Genomic DNA, 16,397 nt, shown 5'->3' on the forward strand with positions numbered 1-16,397 from the left:
TTACCATCACCACTTTAGTCAGATAACGCAACTACTTACTGCCTTACCTTTCAAAGATTGTGCCATTTTTGCACTCAACTTTATTAATTTTAATCATTTTTTTTTCTCTTTTACTCTATCGACGCTGCTATTTTATTTAGTTTTTACAAGTGAATGGGAACACATTGTGTATTGAATGTGATTTGTAAATATATATTCTCGTGTATTTGTGTACGTAACGTACTGACAGTAATCACTATACAGCGTACGTTGGTATTTCGTGTAAGAAGCAAATGCAAAACTGATGCTCTGGTCCTGAATTAATAAACAATTTGTACAATTTCTTGTGGAAAAAATGAAAGCCATATCACGAAAAGTACACCCGTTGTTGAATCGATGTCCGCAGTAAACACAAAAATGTAGGCAATATATTTGAATCTCACTATTAAGCAAAAATCGTGTAGCATGACTGACTGTCTCACAAATTAATGCAGCATCACACTTTTGTACAACAATTCATCGCAGCCTGAACGCATTTATCCACAGAAGTAATAATCCAAGTAAGATGATTGTAAAAGTAAAAAGGAGTGAAATTCTACCACAAAAATAAAATGGAGTAATTCAAATAAAATCTCTGTTGCTCTTTTTGAAGTAAAATGTGTGTACTTTTTATCTTGCTGCCAAGAAGAAATTAAAACCTTTTTTTCAATTATTCTTAGAATGTAGAATATTTATCATCAATATTTTTCACCTAATTCAACTAGGTTTGTTTTGTTGTTTTTCGGCTTATATAATTAGTGAATGCAAAACAAGCCGAGGGACTTCAAATTCCAATTATCATTTATTTTAAACTGTAAAAATTTTATTTCTTATTCATAAACTACATTAAGTATTTCACACAGACATGAGAATATCATCTGGAGCAGATCTGGAGGGCTTTCTTTTCAATACAGAGTTGAAAGTTGAAACATTGGATATAGTTACTGTAAATTTGTGATGTATACGACTATGATTTTTTGCTTTTTTCTTCTAATTGTTGCAAGATTCTTGAATGCAATTTTTCTTTAATCGTCAAACATTTAATATTTCCTATGAAAAGCAGAGGAACATTTCCATCTTTAGAGGGCGTGATTAGGTCTAATTCATCAAATTTCAAAAGATAATCCACTATATCTTCAAATCCGTAGATAGTAGCAATCAACATCGCACTTAAACCTTTTGAGTTAGCCTTATTTACATTAACGCCTTCCTCAAGAAGGAGTTCGACGCCGGACAAATCATTTTGTGACACTGATTGTATTAATGCAGAAGCAGTCTCACGGTCCTTGTACTCATTGTCGAACTGACCAATTATAGTCCTGGCAGAGTTGTACGATAACTTTTTAATTGCATACAACAGAGGGAAGCAAACAATGTTACCTGACGTTGGATCTGCCCCTTTTTGAATCAGATATTTCACCATTTTTACATTGTCATCAAATATTGCTCCTCTTAGCGCAGTATCCAAGTGCATTTGTTTTCTTTCCATTGGAACTGTGTCTAAAATCAATTGGACAAAATCCTTTTGGTCAGTGCTTGCTGCTACGGCTATAGGCCTGCTCTCAGCAGGTTTTCTTGGAAGCCCCGCATCTGCTCCATTCGATAAGAGATATTTTGCCACTGCTTTTTGACGCTTTGAAATTGCAAGCGCCAAGGGAGTGTAGTTATTTTCATCCAGAGCGTTTATCTCGATGCCTGGTTTCAAGAGGATACTTTCAACAACTCGCAGGCGTCCATATTTGGCTGCTGTGTGCAAAGGTGTTTGCTTCTCGTCGTTCCTCAAATTAACAAAAGCCTTGTTCTTAAGCAATAAGCGAATCAGTTCAATGTCTCCGCTCTTGGCAGCGATGTGTAAAGCCCCACCAAAATATTTGCTCTGCAGATTTATGTCCGCACCTCGGTTGATCAAAACTTTAATGCACAAAGAAAACCAGTTTGGTTCCAGGAATGTTTCTCGAATGGTCATATCTGAGGGCCGCGGATGGAACGGTGCCTCTTTCTCAATTTCTTCGTCATCAATCGTTCTTAAGTTGCACCCTGGCAACCTTTTATTGAATTCTCCCGACTTTTCTGCTAGCAAGATAAGTGCATTTTTGCCATCGACCAATTCCTCGTTGATTTGAATTCCATTATCTAAAAATGCACCTAATTTGTGTTCCAAATTATTATATGTTGCTATTGGTGCCACGATTGCAAGCCACAAAGCATGTTTTTTTAACTCCAATGGGTAATTGTGCTGCAGTAGATGTCTCGTGCATACTGCGCTGGGATCTGGACTAATTGCGGCCCTATCCAGAGCGGTCAATTTACCTAATATAAATTTTTTTCCGTCATTATCTACACATTCCTGTTGTTTGCTCGTGGCATAAACATTCGCGCCTGCTTCCTCCAGGTTCTTCAGGACGTCTATAAGCCCCACTGCAGCAGCTTTGTGATATGGAGTTTCATCAGCATGGTCTTTTGCGTCAACGTCGACACCGTTTTTAAAGAGAAAATCCAATATATCCTTTCTCCCGCTTTGAGAACGGCTACAGGCAATGTGTATTGGTTCTGCCAATGTATTCTTTGTTTTTTTATTCAAAATTGCACCGTATTCGTGAAGAACCTTGAGCGCTTCATACCTTCCAAACACGCATGTAGCATGGACTGGTGTTGATCCTCTCGGGTCTTCGATGTTCACGTCTATGCCACTGTAAATTAATGCTCTTATTAGCAGTATGTGCCCGTAGCATGCTGCATGGAAGAGTGGTGATTTGTCGTACAAATCCGTCTTCAAATCATCGCCCATCAAATTGAAGACAACATCCGTGTGGCCTTGTATTGCAGCTAAATTCATGGCCCTTTTTCTCATTAAAATTCTTTTCTCTGGCTCTGTAGCGTCTAATAAAATATTGACGCATTGCATGAAGCCTCTCTCAGCTGCAACGTCGATAGGAGTTTTACCATCGCTTTTTTCAACATTTTTCATTTGAGGATAAAATTCTAATAATTTTTTCATTATCCTACTTAATCCTCTCTTTGCTGCCAAATGCATGATAGTTTCGTTTCCTTCAACGAGGCATTTTTTTGGGTCCAGGAGCTCAATTTTGGCTCCTAAATCGATCAAGTGTAGAGCCAATTCTTCGTTTGAATAGCAGGCTGCGTACAGAGGATAGTACTTGTATTCTTTTTTTCGAAAGTTGAAAGTGAATGGCGTGTTAATCAGTGCAGTGATATCACCAAAATTATTTTTATACTCGGACTCAAAAAGTATATTGAAGAGTCTTGCCAAGCCTTCTTTGCAAACATAGGCCATCAATGCATGAGATTTATTCTGAAAATCTGCTTTTTCGCAGCAGTCATCAAGTTTCGTCTTCCGAAATTTTGATTCGAAGTCAGCGCCTATGAAAAAACCGTCGATGAAAGATCTCACCTGCTCAAATTCGCTTCTCAGTAAAATATCACTCAAGTTTATTTCATTTTCCTCAATTTTATCCAGGTAGGATTCGTGCTGCTCGGTAAAGTGTCCAGCTTTTGAGAGGAAAAATAAACTGAGCAGATACTCTGCATACGTTTGGTGCACAAAGTAAATTGACTGTAATTTTTTTCCTTCAAATTCAATTGATGCGATTCCAAGCTTGTTGATTTCATTTTGTTTTCTGGGAGACAATTTTAAATGTTGGGATGGCAGATTTTCACCGTAAAAATAATTTGCTGCTGCCATCATCAGCAATTCTATGCTATCTCTGACTGTGTTCATATAGCCAGGCTTAGTTGCATCTGTACCATTGTGTTTTAAGATTGCAGAGTCCACTTTCGAGAAAACAAACTGGTAGTAAAGGGACGTTGCGCTGCCTTCGGTGTCCACCACTTTGTCTGCAATTTCTGCAAGCATTTTCAATTGAAGAGGTGTTCCCATGAAGGTCGAATTGTTTTCTTTATTACTTTCAAAAATTTTTAGGAGTCCCTCGCACTCTTTTGCATTTTTATAGAGTACAGTTTTAAGAAGCTGAATTTGCTGCACTTTGGTCATCGGATTTATTTCTAGAAAATTAATTTTGCTTAGGTTTGCAATTATTTTTGATTGCTGATGAGGTCTAGTTGTAATCCACTGGCAAATATCGAGAGCGTTCATTTCCATTATAATTTTTAGGACTATTTCTTCATACGCCCAAACTGCGTCATAGCCATCCATGAACAAAACAATTTTCTTCTGTGCAATCTTCTCGGAAAGGCTATCAACCTCATAATCCCTTTTTACGAGCGCTTCACTTAGAAAATCACAGGTATTTCCTTGGTCTGATGCATTCTTTTTTACTCTCAAAAAGTACTTGCACATTTTCGTTAGAGCGATGTTTACCACTAGGTGGTCTGGGAGCAAGTCGGTGAGATTTTTACACATTTCTTTGGTTGCCGCTGATTTTCCCATACCGGCAGATGCACTTACTAGCCATGTACGGTTCTTCCATTTTTCTTCAGGAGATTTGACTGTTTGTGAAATATCTTGAACCAAGTCATCAAAAGTTTTGGTCTCTGTGTACCCTTCAATTTTGAATGTTGGTTTAATGTACGTATTCTTGCAAGGTGTAAAATCTAGCAAATAATGAAGTGTGCTTGAAATTTGCGGCAAAATTTGCAATATGCATTCTTCTCTCCTTGGTGTGCATTTTTGTACAACACTAATAACAGCTTCTTGCAGGCTGAGACCTTTTTTCAATTTTGGATTTTGCAACTCAGCCAGCAGACTCTTGATAAGGTCGTGCTGATTTTCTGGCCCCCCGATCCCAAGGAATGTGAAAATTTCTCCATGGTTGTTTCCTCTAATCACCCAGTCTTTTGGAACCTGAATTTTGTTTTAAATGTTATGAAAGTTTTACGAAAGTTTGTTGTGTACCTCTCCAATCAACCGATCATCCTCTTGACCTCCATTACTCAAAAAGAAAAATAATTTAGGCTTTCCGATCAATTCAGGACAGTTATGTCCGGTGAACATTTGAATCAGGCTGTCTAAAGGCAGTTTATCGCCATCACAAATTACCGCTAGTCCGTCGCTTTTGCTGTCAATTAACTTAGCCATGATGCACACAAGAAAACAGCCCTCTTCTTGAAGCCCACAATCGTTTGCTCTGGAGACTAAAAGTTTTGGATAATTTTTATTTTTAATAATTCTAATATAAATTTTACCATTTGTCAGGATAATTTTTAATTGCTTAAAACTGTACGATGTTGTTTCAAAGTCTAAAAATTGGAAGCTTTTTTCCGCTTCACGTGACCAATTCGTATGATTGACGTCGTGGAAAATGAGCGCACGACCCCTCCGGTAAAGCAAAGATGAATTTGATCTCCATTGATAAAAGTCCTTCCGCTCGTACTTGACAGTTTTTTCCAAGTCTCCACTCCTGCCGTCCTTACTCTCATTCAAGGGATGACTGAAGTAAAACATAGTTTAATTGAATTTTATTATTTAGCATATAATTTTAATTTTAAAAACTTTCAACCGGTACCTGTCGACTCGCAGTTCTGTGTGGTTAAAGATCTGCAATTGTGGTGTTTGACCATAAATTGATTCTATAGTAGTCCGTTCGCAAATACGTTTCTGTACTCGCGTGAGAAATATTGGCAAACTGACGTCATCGGTCATTGTATTCAGCTCTCGGCACAATTCTATCACTATCCACGTTCCGTTGGAATTTCTTTGGGCTTTAGTCGCTATCATTTTGAATTTTATTTATAAAATAGTGCGAAGATAATTCAGACTTACATTCAACTGTGGCATAAAAAACAATCATATTTTCCTGGTTTGGCGGCGTTGCAATCCATTTCGGAAGAATTTGCTCTTGTTGATAAGAAAGATTTTTACACTGCTCATGCAGAGGCAGACTCAATTCCTGGTTAATTCCTCGACAAGGCTTAAATAAAAATGTTAATTTTTGCATGAATCATATTTTAATAAGGAAACTATACCCCAAAGAAGATAAGTTTTGTGCATTTTTGGAGAATCTTCATTCCTTTCAACCCATTCCAAACGTCTTCCTGATGGTACGTTTCAAATACCTGACCTTTTTCATTGCCTTCTACTAAGTGATCAGTCTCTATAATTCCAGCACTCGTACCGTGCGATAGAATGAATATGACAAAAACCTCTGGAGGTCGGCTATCATTTTCTTTATATTTATTTTGTCGTATATTAAAAATTGTATTATAAAATTTATATATTTATTACCGTCAAAGAGAGAAAATAATTTGTCCTGCTCCCTCAATACTGAGAGAATTTTGTCTTTTCGTCGAGACGCAAGATCTCGTACGACACAGTTTCTTCTTCCAAAAGTGTCCCTTAAATTATTAATGTCCGCTTCATTTCCAAATCTGTGATCATCGTAACCCTTAAATTCGTGGTGGATAATAAGCACCCACGTTCTTAAAATGAGGACCGCAATTAAAAAGACATGATATATATTTCCGTTATTTAAATATACATACCTCAAAGGACAATGGCGGCCGCCAGGCGAGAAGCAAAAGCTTTTTATGTGATCTGACATAATGGTTCATCCACATATAAAAAAAGCATTTGCAGATGCCTCAGGCAATCATTATCAGAGACGTTCTTGTAGTAAAAAGTGGTCTCCTTCACGTTGAAAAATTGCTCTAAAATGGAAGAGACTTTATTAAGTAAAATTTTTCAGAAAGTTGTTAATGTGTTAGACTTTTCATGCGTCTGTAGCGGTCAGCGGTTTCCCGCTGCCCACTACAAATCGTTTAGTCAAGACTAAACTACTCCACCACCCTGTGCTGCACCCTGCAGCACTCCCATGCAATGTGAGCCCCGCCCAACCACGTTTATTCTCGCGCCCCAAGCCAGCCATGGAGCGCGCGTCTCAATCGCTCACTCAACAAACCTTCGCCTGAACCCAAACTTATGGGGTAAGAACCTTTCTGTGCAATTTCCCTTGACGGCAAAATGACCCGCCCAGTGAATAAGTGCATAATCACCGGCCCCGCCAGTGAATTTAACCCAAAACGCCGAACCTAAAACTGTTCGCCGGCCGAGCAATGCCGGCGCCTCCACTCAAATTACCAATACTCAAATAACATGTTTGTAATTCATTGTACTGATTGTATTATGTTTTTACAGTTCGATTCGAATTTCAACTTCCGATTCAAATGTCAACACATCCTGAATGTACAACACCGCCTTACTACAATATACGAATTAAAAGAATCTTCTGGAGTTTAATTTAATTATTATTCTCCCTTTGTGTTGGCCAACCTGGCCCGTACACGTCTTTCTTTTCAGGTTAAGAAGATTCAGAAAATTTTAAATAAATATAATTTTCTGGTTCATGTAAGAGACTGATTTCGTTTAAAAGCAAAGCTAATTTTGTTATTACATCAATGCTAGTGCTTGGAATTTAATCTTTAAAATTTATTTACCAAACAAGGCCAAGATCGCCTGATTGACCATCACCTAAATAAAGTCTCACCTAACGCGCTGCCTGCAAGTGTGTGCCTCGGTGCCTCCTTTTACCTTGGATCATGGGAGGGTCAGTGTACGCCGCATCGAAACCCTGGCTGGTTTTTAATAACTTCCTCAAAAAATTAAACAACCAGCTTGCTCCATCTGTTGTTAAATTTTCAAAATATTGCGCACCTCTTTTACTTTTTTTTTGTATACATAATGTAAATAAAAAATGGCCATAGTCGCAATTGATTCAGATATAAAATAAATTTTGAAATTACATGCCTAACCTTTTATTCGAGGATTAATTTTAATTTTATAATTCTTTCTTTTTTGAGTATTAAATATACAAAATTTTCTCTTTAATACACACCAAAAGAAATATTTGTTTATTTTTATTAAGTTTGAAATATCCTGACAATGATCGCTGATCAAATCACTACTTGCTATAATATAAAAAAAATAAAAGTTTTTTATTAAATCTCCAATTTAAAGATAAAATTAAACATTATGAATAAAAATATTAACTTCAATCACTTTAATGAATCAATATCAAACAATATCCTGGAGTATAGCAGTGTGCCTTTAAAGAATTATGTTTCAGACTGCAGGCCTGCTTGATTTAAGATATTAGCCAAAATAATTTCATTTAAAATATACTTAAATTATTAGTACGGCGCATTGAAATGTGCATCTTTGATTTTGAGATTTAAATTGACGTATAATTATTTATAATATTTGCATTCTTTTAGGGAAATTTTTTAAACTCTTCCCCTTTACGTTAGGCAGGTCACTTGAAAGTTGAAATTTATAATGCAGATAATGTTTGAGGAATAAACGAGATGTATAATTCTAAAAGCAATTTAATTTTTTTTACTTTATGGATTTCAATTCATTAAAATTTCAAGCATTTTTACTCCGTAATTGCTCCTTGCTTCTCTGGTCAAGTTTCTCCTTCACTTCATTATCATTGATGTTAAAGAGAAAGAGTCTCGGGATATTGCCATTTTGCGATGGCTTAACCAAATCTAAGTGATCGAACTGTAAAAAAAAGCCAACTATTTCACTGCTGCCGCGAATCGTGGCCATAAGCACTGCACTCGTTCCGTTTGAGTCTGTCGCGTTTATGTCCGCGTGCGCCCTTTCGACTAGCAACTTAATTAAGGGCAAGTTCATGTTTTTTACCGCTGTCAGCAGGGCGACACTTGCCTCCTTTTTCTTAATTTCTTCGTCTACAAATTGTTCTAATAACATGTGAACACTCTCTTCACTTTCGGCACCGACTGCTTCACTTAAAGGGACACAGCAAATATTATCAGACGTCGGATTAGCACCACGATCAATTAATTTTTTTGCAAATTCCTTTTTTCTACCTCTTAGTGCCCCATAAAGGGCAGCATCCAGCTCGTGCTGTTTTCGATCAGGTGCAACTTTGGTCAAAATCATATCCACCAAATCCTCTCGAGCTGAATTAGCGGCTACGGCGATTGGTGAAAAGTAATCAAACATTTCGGTCAGGGAAGTGTCAGCACCACTTTCAAGAAGGTTTCGAACCACCTCAGATTGACCACCTTTAACGGCTAGTAATAAAGGAGTGCTGAAGTTCTTGGATTGGGCATTTACAGTTGCTCCTTTGGAAACCAGAATTTTAACAGCGTCCAAGTGTCCGTTGCTGGCAGCTTCGTGGAGAGGAATTTGGTCAATAATGTCCTTCGAATTAACCTCTGCCCCACTTTCCAACAAAAGCAGCATCAGTGCCAAATCTCCGGCTCCAGCGGCGATGTGCAGAGCTGTTCCGTCGTTTTTGGATTTCGCATTCACGTTTGCACCCTTGCTGATTAAAAATTGTATGTGTTTAATGTAGTAATTTTGCTCATTTATAACGTTAGCAAAAGTGATTTCCCGAGGACGAGCATAAAACGGTTGTTCCATGTCAATTTTATCGCCCGGGAAATAGGGCTCTCGGTATAGAGGGTTTTTGGCTGAAAACTCTTTCGACTTTTCAGCCAAAACGATCATAGGTGTTTTTCCGTCTTTCAAGTCTGCGTCGACAGAGAACCCTATTTCAAAAAATGCATTCATGACGTCAATAACCTTCTCTTTGTCATTGTGGTGGACCAAACTGAGCCAGAAAGAGTGCGTTATCACTTCAGCAGGATAATCTCGTGTGAGCAAATATTTCAAAGTTTTGATCTCGCCGTGAAGGGATGCCCTATCCAGTGCCGTAAGTCGTCCCAGTTCTTCTAGCTTATTATTCACTTTTTTGTGCATTAATACACTTTTTGCATAAATATTAGCACCTGCATTTTCCAAGATTTCCAAAAAATGCAAATGTCCGTAGGCAGCTGCAAAATGATAAGGCGTTTCACCCCAAGCATCTTTCGCATCTACTTCCACTTCATTGTTTAGCAAAAATTCTACGCACGCTATTTTATTGTGGCTGACTGCAATATGTAGTGGAGTGTGTTTCTTCTTTTTTGATATCTTTTTCAAATCTGCTCCGTGCTCGTGGTAAAGTGAAATTAGAGCCTCGACGCTTCCTCCTCTACACGCAGCGTGGACTGGCGTGTATCCTTCGGCGTCCTCCACATTCACATCTATTGCTATGGCAATCAAATTTTGCATTAGTTCAACGTGCCCATGTTCAGCGGCAGAGTAAAGTGGGGAAGTGCCATGCAAATCTACCTGCAAAGACAAATCATTGCCCATCAAGTAAAAAACCATATCCGAATATCCCTTTTCAGCTGCAATTCCTAAAATTCTTTTTCTTTGCATCATTCGATTTTCTGGTACGGCTCTCTCGATCAGAACTTTGACACATTCAATGTGGCCTTTCTCTGCTGCTATATCCAGAGGGATCTGGTGGTTCTGGTTCACCTCCAACGACATTCTAGGAAGCACATCCAAAACCTTCTCGATAATTTTGGATAGTCCCCTCTTGGCAGCCAGGTGGAGAATTGTACCTTTGTCCTCTATCAAACATTTATCCGGGTCAAGAAGCGATATGTCGGCTCCTAAATCAATTATATGAAGAGCCAATTCTTCACTTGTAAAGCAAGCAGCATACAAAGGATAGTACTTGTATTCTTTGTTTCGAAAGTTATAAGTGAATGGTGTGTTTATCAGTGCTTTCTGTGCTTCGATGTCCCCAAAAGTATTTTTATACTCTGACTCAAAAAGTAAATTGAAGAGTCGTGCCAAGCCTTCTTTACAAACATAGGCCATCAATGCGGAAGATTTACTTTTGAAATCCTCTTTCTCGCAGCAGTCATCAAGTTTCGTCTTCAGAATTTTTGGTTCCGAGTCAGCGCCTATAAAGAAGCCGTCGATGAAAAATCGCACTTGTTCAAACTCATTTCTCAGGAAAATGCTACTCAAATTTATATCATTTTCCTCAATTGCTTCAATGTAGCGTTCGTGCTCCTTGGTAAAGTGTCCAGCTTTTGCTAGGAAAAATAAACTTAGCATAAACTCGGCATAAGTTTGGTGCACAAAGTAGATGGACTTCAGCTTTTTGCCATCAAAAGTGACAGTGGCAATTCCAAGTTGATTTATATCATCTTGTTTTCCTCGCAACAGCTTGAGTTCTTGAGACGGCAAATTTTCTCTGTAAAAATAGTTGCACGCTGCCTTCATGAGGAGCTCCACGCTCTCTCTGACAATTTTCAAATAGTTTGGTTTGCTCGTGTCTGTTCCGTTGTATTTCAAAATTGCAGAGTCTACTTTGGAGAAAACAAACTGGTAGTAGAGAGATGTTAATGAAGTTATGCTTCCTTCGGTGTCCACTAATCTGTCTGCTATTTCTGCAACCATTTTCAATTGAAGAGGCGTTCCTGTAAAAGTGGAGCCTTTGTCTTTGTTTGTTTTGAATATTTTCAAGAGCTTCTCGCACTCCTCAATATTTTTGTATAGCAAAGTTTTTAATAGGTGCACCTGTTGCTCTTGACTCATCGGGTTTATTTCTAACTTGTTCAGTTTGTTCACATTTGCATCGAGTTTTGACTGCTGGTATGGGCGAGTAGTGATCCATAAGCAGAAATCCTCCGCATTAATATCCCTAAGGAACTTCAGAACGACTTCTTCATATGCCCATATTTCATCAAAACCATCAATGAGAACTAAAATATCTTTTTTGAGATATTTTTCCTCGAGTTTTTCAAGTCCAATTTCATTTTCCTCCAAAGCTTTTTTCAAAAACTCGCGCAGTTCAGGAACCTTATCTTTCACTTCAAGAAAGAAGTTGCACATCTGCATTAGCGTAATTTTGATTATCAGATAATCGGGAAGCAATTCCGCCAATTCCCTGGCCATTTCATTTGTCGCAGCGGACTTTCCAATTCCTGCAGGGGCACTGACCAACCAAGAACGATTTCTCCACCGCTCCTCTGGTAATAGGGCAGTCTTTATGGCTGTTTCTGCAATATCCTTGCTCAATTGTTCAAAAGAAACTGGACCTTGCACGCCTTCTATTGTAAATAAGGGTCTAATATAAGCATTCTTGCAAGGTGGAAAATCTAGCAAGTGGTGCAGAGTGCTTGAAACCTGCGGCAGGATTTGACCTTCGGTGCCTTTGGTAGGGCCATCTGTCGAAGCTGAATCGCCATAGTCTTGGCGAATGAGATTGACAACAACCTCTTGCAGACTCAGAACGTTTTTCTTTTTCAGCAAAGGATTTTGAAGTGCATCAAGCAAACTAGTAATTTGAAATTTCCCATGCTCTCCCACTCCGACAAATGTGAAAATTTCAGCGTGATTGTTTCCTGGTACTTCCCATTCTCTTGCAGACTGAAAGAAAAATTAAATATTTTTATGTTTTTGTATTTTATATATTGAATAAAATTACCTGTGCAACAAGCCGATCATCTTCTTGGCCCCCAGAATCCAAAAAGAAAAACAGTTTTGGTTTCCCTGACAGATCACGACAGTTCACCCCTATCAGCATTTTTATCAATTCGTTTGCTGGTATCCTCAATCCATCAGAGCAGATTGTTAGCCCATCGACTTTATTGTCAATCAGCCTAGCCAAGATGCAAACAGCAAAGCAGCCTTCCTCTTGCAGGCCGCAGTCAACCGCACTTGAAACTAATTGATTCCTTATTACTCAAACAAATTATTTATTAAAATTTGTTTTTACCGTTTCTCAAAATTGTTTCTAATTGCTTCAATCCGTAAGTTCTTGTTTCAAAGTCAAGTAATTTAAAACTCGTTTCGGCTTTTTTTGAGAAGTTTGAATGATTCAAGTCGCTAAAAATAAGCGCACGACCTCGTCTGAAGAGGAGCATTTCATGTGACCTCCACGTGTAAAAGTCTTTTCCAGCTACATTAATAACTTGCTTTGGGTCTCCACATTGTTTTCCATCTGATCCCTCTTCTAAGGGATAGCTGAGTTAAAAAAAAAATTTTTATTTAGTCAAATCTGTAATTTTTAAATTTCCAATACCTGTAGACCATAAGCTTTTTGTGCTTAAAAATTTGCAATTGTGGCGTTTGACTGAAGCTGCCGTCTACTGTCATTTGTGAACTAATTCGGTTTGTGATCCGTGTTAAAACAATGGCCAAGTCCGAGTCTTTATCCATTGCGTTCAATTCTCTACAAAATTCATTCACAAGCCAAGTACCTTCCGCGTTCCTTTGAGCCTTTGTTGCTGAAAAATGAATATTATTTTTAATCCCGGTAAACATCTGTTTATTTTAACAAATACATTCCACAGTTGAATATAATATTATAAAGTTCTCGCAGTTTGGCGCACTTTGTTACGTCTGGAGGTGGCCTGTTTTTGAGGTGTTACAAGGGCGGCCACTTGCCGGCCCTGGCGGCCTCTGGCCGCTTGTACAGTGCGGAGAACGGAATAACACGTCCGGTCGGTTCGGGTTCCAAGATAATTCTAGACTTTATTACAGTGTTACCAACGGTACAATATATACATTAGTCACCAACATAACATCTCCCGCCTAAGATAAAAACTCAATTATTTTATTTTAAGACAATTAAGAAGATGCCATGCTATCAATTAATCAATCAATAATTCAATTTTGTTGAAATAAATGCACAAGAATTTGGTTACAAAAATGCAAATTGAGAACCACTTTAAATTCACTCTTGAATTGGAACTACAAAATTTACAATTTTGAAATTTACTAGAAATTTTGAATTTACTTTCAACTTTTGAATTTTCAAATTTGCTCTAAACTTTCTCAACTCTGAACTCTTAAAATCCTTCTCAATCTCAAATATTCACTGAACTTATTTTCACCGAAAAATGTTCACGCAATCTGGATACGGCCTGAAATTCCAGTTGCTGATTTTCTTCTTTTCTCTCCTCCTCATCTCAGGAATTTTCACCTCAGGCTCTTGTTCGCCTGGCACTTCTTAAACGACCCCTGAGGAGATCCCCTCAACTCAGGTCGAAGGCTCGAGGATACGGTTGCACCCTCCGAGTCACTCACACGTTGGCCAGAGAAGGCGGCTGCCTCCTCCTGGCGTCTCTCTCGTACGAACGACAGCGCCACACGTCCTCTGTCTGGTGGCCGCTGGTTTTCCCTGGACTCAATCTCGCCCTTCTCTTTCCTCTTTCTTGCTTTCTTTGCGCTCAGCAGACTCTGCACTTGAAGACAAGACTTGGCTCGTGGTCTCTCTCCACTCGAACTCACGATGACGAGCCCAAGTCCTCCTCCTTCCTCCTTTCCCTTCTGGCCCTTTTTCTTGAAGGTGACGAACACGGTGAGCTTCCCACCCTGGGAGAGCTCTTCACTGGGTCGCACTCCGACCCTTTTCGGCGACGCCCTTCCCTGACGCCCCGACACACACCGTCCTCTTCCCTTGTCCGAGGAACGGCTGTCACGCTTCGTACTCTGCGGCAGGCGACTCTGCTCACCCTTCTCTTGCCGCTGCGATTTCGCTCGCAAACACTCTGGGCCGCGGGACTCTTGATCTCTGGCCAAACCGACTTTCACACTTCGCCGGCTGGCCGCCTCGACTTGAAAACGTCTGCTGACGCTCAGCTCACCTTGTTGGCTGATGTAACGCCCGGCTTTTCGCAGCCTCACGCGGAGAATTTCTTCTTGCCCGACTTTCCTCCCGCCGGAAACTCTTCGTTGGCTCCTTCGAAGTCTCTTTTGGTGCCGGACAGGTCCGCCTCCGGACACCAACCCAAGCCAATTTTGGGGAATCACCACACGCTGCACGTGGTCGCCGTCTCGCACTTTTCTCGCTCCACTCACCTCTTCCTCCTTCACCGAAGTTAGTTTTTCCTCGTCGCCATTTGTTACGTCTGGAGGTGGCCTGTTTTTGAGGTGTTACAAGGGCGGCCACTTGCCGGCCCTGGCGGCCTCTGGCCGCTTGTACAGTGCGGAGAACGGAATAACACGTCCGGTCGGTTCGGGTTCCAAGATAATTCTAGACTTTATTACAGTGTTACCAACGGTACAATATATACATTAGTCACCAACATAACACACTTGATACCCATATTGGCTGCTCAACATTTTTGCCTTTTGTTGAGCTTAAAGTTTTTGCGTCTCCAGGAAGCCGCAGTTCACTATTAGAACCCCTGCATGGCTAAAATGACAAACAATCCATGAAGTCATCAGAAAAAAATTAAATTTAGTATATACTCCGAGACAAAGCACTTTTAAGCACTGCTGGAGGCAAGTCATTCCTGATAGGCCTCCCCACACGTCCTTTTGGTAGTAGGCCTCAAAATCTCCTGTTGTGGCGTCTTTTTGATCGGTTTCGATGATCCCACCGATCCTTCCATGAGACAAAATGAATACAAATAGAACATCAGGCGCGTCATCTTGAGATCCTTTTTTCAAATTGATTTTTAATTATTTCTAAAATAATATATTTAAGCATTGAACTAACTTTGCTCTTTTTCTGTGAATAGTTGTAATAATTTTTCCTGGTTCGATAGTGTTTCGAGAATTTCATCTTTCTTTTTTGACTTCAGATCCTTAAATAGGCAATTTCTTCTTGAAAAGGCGTTTTTCAGGTTCTCTACGTCTTTGTCATTGCCTTTTCTGAGGTCATCGGTGCCTTCAAACGTGTGGTGGATGGCGAGCACCCACGTTCTGCAAAGAATTTAAAATTAAAATCCCGCAAAAAAAACTATACTTCAATGTCGAGTAATGTAAATGGTTTACCTTGCCGGGGTGGTCCTTGCGTCCGAGAAGTAACCAAAGTTTTTTAAACAATCCGACATTTTCAACGTGTCTCGAGTGCCCTTAAAAAGAAAAAGCTTATTGAAATCTAGAGGAAAGACAATTATGCTTCACTGAACGACAAGGAAAGTCGGAGTTAAATATTAAGGTCTTATGTATATGCAAAGTCTATATGAGACATACATATGCCTTTGGTAGAAAGCATAAAAAAATAATAATTCAGATTTTAAATACATTAAATGTACGTAAATTACGAGAGAAACTTACAGATTTAAGTTGATTTTCTGATTTCCACCATCAGCACGTGACCACTCGCGTAATTAGAATTTTATTTGCTATCGCCGGCATATCGTCTCCATACAAAAGTAAACAGTATCAAAAATGCCCAGCCTTAACCAAGCTGGCTCGGCTGCCAACTGGCTGACTGTGAGCACCAGCGCCTCTAACCCTTTTTTGGTGCACTCGAGGATACCAATTCCAAGCTAAAGCGCAGGCGTTTGGTTATTGTAGGACAAGATAATATTCCTCTTGCTTCCCACATTCACGCGCTCTGTCGAAAAGCACAGGACCTAAGATCTTTGACCGCCAGATAGCTCCATCTTCCAAATGAGGATTTTTAACGGGTAATTATTTCGAGCCAAAAATAAAAAGCATATTGTGTTTTATAGAATTTATTCTAAATCAATTAATTAATTTGATTTAAGAAGACATTTAAAGAACACATATTATTGCAATGATAAGCGATTGAAAATACTAAAAACACCGCTAAAAACTTTATTATCTT

The 16,397-nt window shown here is 39.2% G+C and overlaps 3 protein-coding genes across 6 annotated transcripts; all 3 read right to left on the bottom strand.

Moving 5' to 3' along the window:
- Positions 1–88: 88 nt before the first annotated feature.
- LOC132193227 (uncharacterized) lies at positions 89–7,581 on the bottom strand. 4 transcript variants are annotated; one of them, XM_059613761.1, is made up of 10 exons: positions 7,479–7,581; positions 6,478–6,642; positions 6,221–6,414; positions 5,962–6,161; positions 5,759–5,906; positions 5,502–5,706; positions 5,182–5,426; positions 4,892–5,130; positions 3,943–4,840; positions 89–3,882 (listed from the first exon to the last, which is right to left on the bottom strand). In XM_059613761.1, the coding sequence occupies exons 2-10, from the start codon at positions 6,534–6,536 to the stop codon at positions 986–988; spliced, it is 5,085 nt and encodes a 1,694-aa protein (XP_059469744.1). In that variant the 5' UTR covers positions 6,537–6,642; positions 7,479–7,581; the 3' UTR covers positions 89–985. The 4 variants fall into 4 exon arrangements, with proteins under 4 accessions (XP_059469744.1, XP_059469742.1, XP_059469743.1 ...); XM_059613762.1 differs by having other exon boundaries at positions 1,204–1,337; positions 1,399–4,840; XM_059613759.1 differs by having other exon boundaries at positions 90–4,840.
- A 406-nt stretch (positions 7,582–7,987) lies between these two features.
- Positions 7,988–13,294, bottom strand: LOC132193229 (uncharacterized). Its single transcript, XM_059613763.1, has 5 exons — positions 13,156–13,294; positions 12,894–13,098; positions 12,588–12,835; positions 12,297–12,535; positions 7,988–12,238 (listed from the first exon to the last, which is right to left on the bottom strand). Exons 2-5 carry the CDS (start codon positions 13,028–13,030, stop codon positions 8,357–8,359), a joined length of 4,506 nt encoding a protein of 1,501 aa, XP_059469746.1. The 5' UTR covers positions 13,031–13,098; positions 13,156–13,294; the 3' UTR covers positions 7,988–8,356.
- A 25-nt stretch (positions 13,295–13,319) lies between these two features.
- On the bottom strand, positions 13,320–16,043 carry LOC132193237 (uncharacterized). Its single transcript, XM_059613779.1, has 5 exons — positions 15,881–16,043; positions 15,596–15,675; positions 15,318–15,523; positions 15,068–15,258; positions 13,320–15,011 (listed from the first exon to the last, which is right to left on the bottom strand). Exons 2-5 carry the CDS (start codon positions 15,652–15,654, stop codon positions 14,895–14,897), a joined length of 573 nt encoding a protein of 190 aa, XP_059469762.1. The 5' UTR covers positions 15,655–15,675; positions 15,881–16,043; the 3' UTR covers positions 13,320–14,894.
- Between the last annotated feature and the right edge of the window lie 354 nt (positions 16,044–16,397).

This window comes from Neocloeon triangulifer, unplaced genomic scaffold (genome assembly GCF_031216515.1).
Source record: "Neocloeon triangulifer isolate White Clay Creek 2 clone unplaced genomic scaffold, ASM3121651v1 ptg000003l, whole genome shotgun sequence".
In the NCBI taxonomy this organism is placed as follows: Eukaryota; Metazoa; Arthropoda; class Insecta; order Ephemeroptera; family Baetidae; genus Neocloeon; species Neocloeon triangulifer.

Excerpts from the sequence above, each read along its gene's own strand:
- LOC132193227 (XM_059613759.1), bottom strand. The coding sequence starts at position 6,536 with ATGTCAGATCACATAAAAAGCTTTTGCTTCTCGCCTGGCGGCCGCCAT. Across the intron at positions 6,162-6,220 it reads ATTATTTTCTCTCTTTGACG|AAAATGATAGCCGACCTCCA; the intron begins GTAATAAATATA and ends ATAAATATAAAG. Across the intron at positions 5,427-5,501 it reads ACAGAACTGCGAGTCGACAG|TCATCCCTTGAATGAGAGTA; the intron begins GTACCGGTTGAA and ends GTTTTACTTCAG.
- LOC132193229 (XM_059613763.1), bottom strand. The coding sequence starts at position 13,030 with ATGGATAAAGACTCGGACTTGGCCATTGTTTTAACACGGATCACAAAC. Across the intron at positions 12,836-12,893 it reads AAAAAGCTTATGGTCTACAG|CTATCCCTTAGAAGAGGGAT; the intron begins GTATTGGAAATT and ends TTTTTAACTCAG. Across the intron at positions 12,536-12,587 it reads AGAAACAATTTTGAGAAACG|TTTCAAGTGCGGTTGACTGC; the intron begins GTAAAAACAAAT and ends GGAATCAATTAG.
- LOC132193237 (XM_059613779.1), bottom strand. The coding sequence starts at position 15,654 with ATGTCGGATTGTTTAAAAAACTTTGGTTACTTCTCGGACGCAAGGACC. Across the intron at positions 15,259-15,317 it reads ATTCACAGAAAAAGAGCAAA|GATCTCAAGATGACGCGCCT; the intron begins GTTAGTTCAATG and ends ATTTGAAAAAAG. Across the intron at positions 15,012-15,067 it reads TAAAAGTGCTTTGTCTCGGA|CCATGCAGGGGTTCTAATAG; the intron begins GTATATACTAAA and ends TTGTCATTTTAG.